Genomic DNA, 6,470 nt, shown 5'->3' on the forward strand with positions numbered 1-6,470 from the left:
GCCCTGCAGGGAGATGTGTCCAACAGCCAGGACGTCTTCCTGCATCCCTGCCGCCCCTAGATACTGTCCTTTGCTGTCCATGTTTGACAGTGCTTTCAAGGAGAATTGCCTGTTAAAGTCTGCGGAGTCTGAGGAAAAAGGAAGGCTGTCTAGACTGCGGTTGGAGGCTCCGTGGAACTAGTGGCACAGGCAGACAGAACTGTCGCTCCCCCACTGAGGGGAGTGTATTTTAGGCCCTGCCTGGTCCCCAAAAGAATTAATGCAGTAAGATAAAATATGTGAGGCACAGGGAGGAGAGTGGGGCCCGGAGAGTTGGGGGCCCAGGCCCTGTGGGCGCCACAGGCCAGCCAAGGCCCCACCCACCTTCAGAGTTTTCCTGCCTCAGAAGTCCTGAGCCAGGCCCAGCCCTCTCGGCCTCCCCGGACAGTGCATTGAGAGGCCTGCATGGGGTGATTAGGGGTTCCACTTGTTTGACCACCAGTGGTTCTAGGAGCGCCCCACTCTGAGAGTCAACATGGGAAAAGGGGAGCGTTGAAACACAACAAGTGTTAGGCCTGCCCAGCCATGCCCTCAGCCCTGTGTTCACCTCGGAGTGGGGCCCACACCACCCCAGCGATTGTCAGGCTGGCTCTGCCCAAGCCGTGGTGAGGGGGACTGAGCCAGCAGGAGGGGCTGCCACTGTTGAGCGGGAGGAGGGCAGCACTGACAAGGCCCCCTGGGGGTGGGGCTTTGCTGGTCAGGTCCCCACTGGGTCTGCGCCGCTTCCTCACTGCCCTCAGCCTCCCCTTTCTGGAGGGGCTCACTTCCTGTGCTCACCTCGGGCCCTTCATCCCCGCCCTTCTCCCAAGACTCTCGATTGTACAGCCCGGCCTATCCTGGCCCGGGCATTCCTAGCAAAAGGCTAAGCCAGAAACTGGCCCTGTGCCCAGGCTGGTCAGCCAGGGAGGGCCCAGTCTAGGGTCCAAAGGATGGATGCAGAAGCGCCCCGAGCCTTCTGCACCAGGGGACCTGCCCCCTATGCCCCTAGCCTACCAGGTGTTCACTCAGGGAGGTGGACACTTCAACCCTGCCCTTAGGACCCCCCACAAGCCAAGCCCAGCAGCAGATTCAGGGATGCACCCCACTGCTGCTCCTGGGCCCCAGTGTCTAGGTTGGCAACCCCCTCGTGTCCCAAGGAGGTGAGAGCCCAGTGATCCGCAGCTTTTAGTGTCCAGGTGGGCACAGAGATGCAGGATGAGGCCTGCCCCAGACCCTGATCCCCAGGGGTGGGGCAGGGGAGGCCCTGGCCAGCAGGTGGCAGCACAGGCTGCGTCCTTGGAGCTTAGGAGCTGGAGGAAGGTGGGGAGCAGGATTCCTAGCCCCCGCTGGCTCACCCATCCGCCTCCACTCCCTGAGCTGGCCGAGCCCCTCAGGGTGCCCAACCATGGTAGGAGCCCTGAGCCAGAGGCTGGGCAGGGACGATGGCAACTGGCAACTAGGGTGAGTTGGGGAGGGGGGGGTTGCACCAGGGACCAGGGAGACCAAGCCCTAAACAGCCCCAACCCCCCTTCTGCCCAGAGTCCCTACCTTGTGGTTCCACCTTGAGGCCAAGAGGCTGGACACCCAGAGGCCCCTGAAGAGGAGGCTGCCAGTAAAGGGGGGACCAGTGGCTCCCCAGGGCTGCTAGAGGGTCTTGAAGACTGAGCCCAATGACCAGTGGAGGCAGGGGGGCTGTTCAGCCTGAAGGCCGAGACTGGGAGGGAAGGAAGCAGGGAAGAGAAGATCGAGAGTAGGTGTTGGGTAGGAAGGAGGCAGGGAGATGCCTGCATCTGATAATGTTGCAGCTTGGAAGACTGGAGGAGGAAGCCAGTTGGAGGGACCGGAAAGCTCTCAAGTTTCTGAGGTCAACCCCCCACCTCCACTATCCCTACCTCCCCCACCCTGCAGGATGGGCCTGAGGAACGTGCCAGGCTCCACACCCAGGCCTGAATGCCCTCAGATGCTCAGGCCTGGAGCTCCTCCCTCGCTCTCCCCCATGTTCCTGCCTGCACAGCCCGATAGACATGAGGGAAGGGGCCCATGGACTAGGTAGGGCAGGCAGAACAGAGTGGCCACCTCCTGGCTCTTGTCCCATCTCACAGAAGGCGAGGCCCACAGCAGGCCCAGGACTCAAGACTCCTGGGGCCTGGCTGCTGCCCTTCCCCCTCCCCCCTGGGAAAGGAGAGGCACCACTCAGACGCAGGCAGGCCAAAACCCTAGTTTATTTCAGCATCAGCAGTATCTTAGCCATCAAAAAAATAAACTCTACCAAGGGTGATGGAAGTCTCTACAGCAAGGCTAAGGGCTCGCCAGACGGCGAACATCAGGGGTGCATGGTGGGCACTGCCCAGGCAATAAGTTACGAAGCGGCAGGGCTGGTGTCGGGTGTGGGCCGGGCTTCATTTCTGGGCAGGCATGAGGTCGTCGATGGCCTGGCCCTGCTCCAGCCGCTGCTCCATCTCGATGAGCAGCTTCACTCCGTCCACCACCATCTGCACCAGCTCCACCTCCGAGAAGCCCAGGCGGTCAGCGTTGGAGACGTCGAAGACCCCGCCCACCGCAGCCGTGTCCACACCGCCTGGGGAGACAGCAAGTCAGGGCGGAGGAAACAGGGCTGCCCGAAGGCCAACGGGAAGCCCGCAGCACCTGCCCTGCTCACCTGTGCCTCGCTTCTGAAGTCGCAGCCGCTTAAGCACCTCCGAGAACTTCTCATGCTTGCCCAGGTTGGGCAGCTTGATATGCACACCTGCCCGCAGCCCGGTGCCCAGGTTGGATGGGCAGGTGAGGATGTAGCCCAGGTGAGGGTTCCACATGAACTCATAGTCCTTAGACTTGAAGAGAGTTTCAATCTGCAGACGGAGAAGAGGGTATGAGGGAGAAGACCTGCCTGAAACCCCAACAGGCCCTGAGACTCCCAAGTCCCGGAAATCCCCCGGGGGGACTGATGGGGCACCCACATCCCTGCTGGGGCCCTGGGGTCTGGGCCTGCCCCGTCCCTGGCACCTGGGTGAGGCCGGTGCAGAAGCGGGTGAACACCTCCTTCATGTTGCCCCCCTTCTGCATGGAGATGACCCGCAGGTGGTCCTCCTCGTTGACCCACACCAGGAAGGTCTTATTGTCATTGTGCCTGCGGGAGGGCTGGTCTCAGGGCATATCCAGAAAAAAAGCCCCAGGCCACCCCCAGACCAAAGGAACTTCCCAAGTCCCTGAGGTGCTGCTCCCTGCCATGCCCAGGAGTGGGGGCTGCTGCCAAGACTCCACCCGCCAACACGGGGCAGGCGGGGGAACCGGGACGCCTCACAGCAGGAGAACCCCAGCTGCCATCATGTGCTGTGGCCTGAGGTGGGGCGGGGCCAGGGACCGCCAGGACAGCCCGACCCGCCCCCCACAGTGGGGGTAGGAGCCCTGCCCCTGGAGAAGCTTTGGCGTCACCAGCCCCTGGTAGAATCCCAGCGGCGGAGGAGTGAGAAAAGAAAGCAAAGAGCTCCAGCTCCGAGGGGCGTCGGGGAGAGGTGCCAGCGAGCCCCGCCCCCACCTCACGTCTCCGGGTGGGGAGGCGTTGCTGAGTCCTGAGCCCCCACGGGCCGGGGCCCAGTCCCTTAACGCACCTGCTCGGCCAAGGTCACCGGCGCAGGAGGAGGCGCGGCACGGAACCCAGACCCGTAGCGCGGCCGGCCCCTCCCTCCTCCTCCTCCTCCTCCTCCTCGCCGCGAGGGGCCCCACCCCCGCGAGGGGGGCGAGAGGGAAAGCGGAGGCAGCGGGGAGGGAGGACGCCGCGAGAGGGCGCAGAGGGACACGCACCAGATACCGCGGGCGTCGGGCCAGTCGCGGGCCATGCCCGAGGCCAGCAGCAGGGGCGACACGGGCTTGTCGAAGAGGAAGTGGTCGTCGATGAGCTGCTGCTGCTCCGCCTCTGTCATGCTCTTGAGCGCGTAGTACCGGCCCGCCAGGTCGCCGTCCAGGCTGGACAGGGCTGTGGGGGGTGCGCTCAGGACGCTCGGCTCCCGCGCCCGCCCCTCCAGCCCGCAGCGCGGACCCGCCCGCCCCCGTGCCCCACCTCGGGGGACGTCAGAGGGCCCCACCCGCCCGGATTTGCGGGCGTCCAGTCCTCACGGCCCGGGCGACGGTCCCAGGCGGTGACCCCGCGCCAGGACCCGCCCTCCCTGGGCCCCAGGCCGCTGTGGGCGCGGGGCTGGGCCTCCGTCCCTCGGTCCCTCCGGGAAACTGAACCCGGGCGCGCGCAGATAAGAGCGCGACGGCGGCTGCCGCTCCCGGGCGACGTAAACAAAAGCGGGCGGGGACCGCGCCGGGAGGGGGACGCGGCCGCCGCCGCCCCTCGGCCCGCCCGGCCCCTACCTTCCACCGCGAGCTTCTCGATGGCGCGGCGCTCCCCGCGGCTGCAGTGCGGGGGGAGGCAGAAGCCACGGATGCTGCGGCCCGTGCGCACCCGCGAGCTCAGCACGTAGTTGGGGTCCAGGTCGTCGCCGCCCTGGGGGGCGAGACGGGAGTGAGCGCCCGAAGACCCCGGCCCCGCCCGCCCGGCCCGCCCGCCGCCCCGCACCTGCAGGTTGTCGGGGTTGAGGTCGGTCTTGTGCTCATCGCTGGGCTTGTAGCCGCCGTGCCGGTCCTCGATGATGGGGTCGAAGAGATCCTTGAACACTTCGTAGGACTCCTCGTCGCCCGCCACGCAGCCCACGGTCATGATGTACGGGTGGCCTGGGGGAGGGGGCGCGGGACGGGGACAGTGACGTCACTGCCGGGCCCGAGCGCGCTGCTGAGGACCCTGCGGCTGCGCGCGGGGAGGGGGGGCCGGGACCCCGGCCCCGAGGGGTCGCGTACCCGGGTTGTCCACGCCTGTCTGGATGACGTCGTCCAGCGTGAAGCCGCTCGGCGTGCTCTTGGCGCGCAGCTCCGCGTACAGCTCGGGGGTCAGCACCTTGGCCATGTGGTTGTTGTGGGCGCTCAGGTCGGGGAACTCGTCCTCGGCCGGGAAGCGCAGCTTCAGTGCGTTGTGGCTGTTGGAGAAGGGCATGGCGGCGGCGGGCTGCGGGGAGACGCGGGGTCAGAGGGGACCGGCACGCCGGGGTTCCCGGGCTCCCGCGTACCACTCAGGCCCCCGCCGCCGGGCCCCCCGGCGCCCCCGGGACGCGGCCAAGGTCAGCGGGCTCCGCAGCGCGCGCGGGGAGCGCCGTCATCGCCAGGGACCCACGGCCGGTCCAGCGCGCGCTCCAGGCGACGCGCCCCCTTTGCACGCAGCGCCCCTAGCCCGGGCGCGGACGCCCCCGGCCCCCGGGCCCACTCACCGGGCGGCCGGGCGGGGGCGGGGGCGCTCCGTCCGTCGGCAGCTCCCGGAGCGACGCAGGCGAACAGCGGCCGCTCCGCGCTCCCGCGGCTCTTAAGGGGCACAACGCGGGCCGCCCATTGGCGGCTATTTATAGCCCATTCATTCCATTGGCCCGCGCCGCGGGGTGGTGCCGCCGCTTTGTCCGCCGCCCGCAGCCCCCAACACCCTGGCCGCCCACCCGAGCTGTCCTCTCGCTGGGACCCCGCGCAGCCTGCCCAGTCCCCCGCCCAAGACCTCGAGGCCGAAACCTCAGGTCCTTGGATATCTGGATCCCCTCGCACGCCCTTGCCTCCGGGCGGGAAACTGAGGCGGAGAGCCTCCGGGCACTCGAGGACGCTTGGGTTCATCCGCATCCTCGAGCCTTCCTGCCTAGTCCAGCCAGCCCCCGCGGCGGCGGCGAGGGGCCGGGCGAAAGCTTTCGGGGCTTCCGCAGCAGGTACTGCCCCCGCCCCACCCCCGGCCAGTGCGAGCTGGCCCGGAGCCGCCGACCTTCCTCAAGGTGCCCGCAGGCATTTCCTGGGCGATCCTGGTGCAAAGCGAAGGCGCGCGGGAGGCGCAGTCTGGCTGCGGCCCAGCCCGGGGGCACCCGCGGTGCCCTGACCTTGGACAAGTCCTGGGTCTCGGGGGGGTGCGAGCCAGAAACCAGGGGGACGCTGTGGCCTTAAGAGGCCGCTGGCAAGTGCAGCCTTGGAGTTTCCAGACCCCAACCCTGGGCCCTCTTCGCAGGGGACAAGTTTACCCGACCCCGAAAGGCAGTCCCCGGAGACTTCAGGCAAAGATGGGAGGAAACGCTAATAAACAATAAGCATAAGTGCGATTAAAAAAAAAAAACTCATCTCACGAATAACCAGAATCATGCAAATTAAGCAGTGACTCCACCTGCCCCTACCCCCAACACTCCCAGATGACCCCAGCCATTGATTGCTTTGAGCTGGAATGCGGGAAGACAGGCGTCCACACGCTGCCTGCAACTTAAATTGCTGCATGCTTTTTGCAAGATAATTTGGCAGAATCTATTAACATTAACAGTGTTCGAACTCCGTGACCCAGCAATCTCCCCTTCTAGGAATGCAGCCCTTAGAAAGGATGTCTCAGTTCTCTCCACTAA

At 66.2% G+C, this 6,470-nt stretch overlaps 1 protein-coding gene across 2 annotated transcripts; it reads right to left on the bottom strand.

Moving 5' to 3' along the window:
* Window positions 1–2,220: 2,220 nt before the first annotated feature.
* On the bottom strand, window positions 2,221–5,843 carry CKB (creatine kinase B). 2 transcript variants are annotated; one of them, XM_031001552.3, is made up of 8 exons: window positions 5,322–5,843; window positions 4,858–5,062; window positions 4,580–4,734; window positions 4,375–4,507; window positions 3,820–3,991; window positions 3,022–3,145; window positions 2,678–2,867; window positions 2,221–2,596 (listed from the first exon to the last, which is right to left on the bottom strand). In XM_031001552.3, exons 2-8 carry the CDS (start codon window positions 5,048–5,050, stop codon window positions 2,418–2,420), a joined length of 1,146 nt encoding a protein of 381 aa, XP_030857412.1. In that variant the 5' UTR covers window positions 5,051–5,062; window positions 5,322–5,843; the 3' UTR covers window positions 2,221–2,417. The 2 variants fall into 2 exon arrangements, with proteins under 2 accessions (XP_030857412.1, XP_030857409.1); XM_031001549.3 differs by having other exon boundaries at window positions 4,375–4,734; window positions 5,322–5,431.
* Between the last annotated feature and the right edge of the window lie 627 nt (window positions 5,844–6,470).

This window comes from Gorilla gorilla, chromosome 15 (genome assembly GCF_029281585.2).
Source record: "Gorilla gorilla gorilla isolate KB3781 chromosome 15, NHGRI_mGorGor1-v2.1_pri, whole genome shotgun sequence".
Taxonomy (NCBI): Eukaryota; Metazoa; Chordata; class Mammalia; order Primates; family Hominidae; genus Gorilla; species Gorilla gorilla.

Coding starts and splice junctions, on each gene's coding strand:
- CKB (XM_031001549.3), bottom strand. CDS start 5,050: ATGCCCTTCTCCAACAGCCACAACGCACTGAAGCTGCGCTTCCCGGCC. Junction 4,735..4,857: donor GACAGGCGTGGACAACCCGG/GTACGCGACCCC, acceptor CCCCTCCCCCAG/GCCACCCGTACATCATGACC. Junction 3,146..3,819: donor CCCGACGCCCGCGGTATCTG/GTGCGTGTCCCT, acceptor GCCCTCCCGCAG/GCACAATGACAATAAGACCT.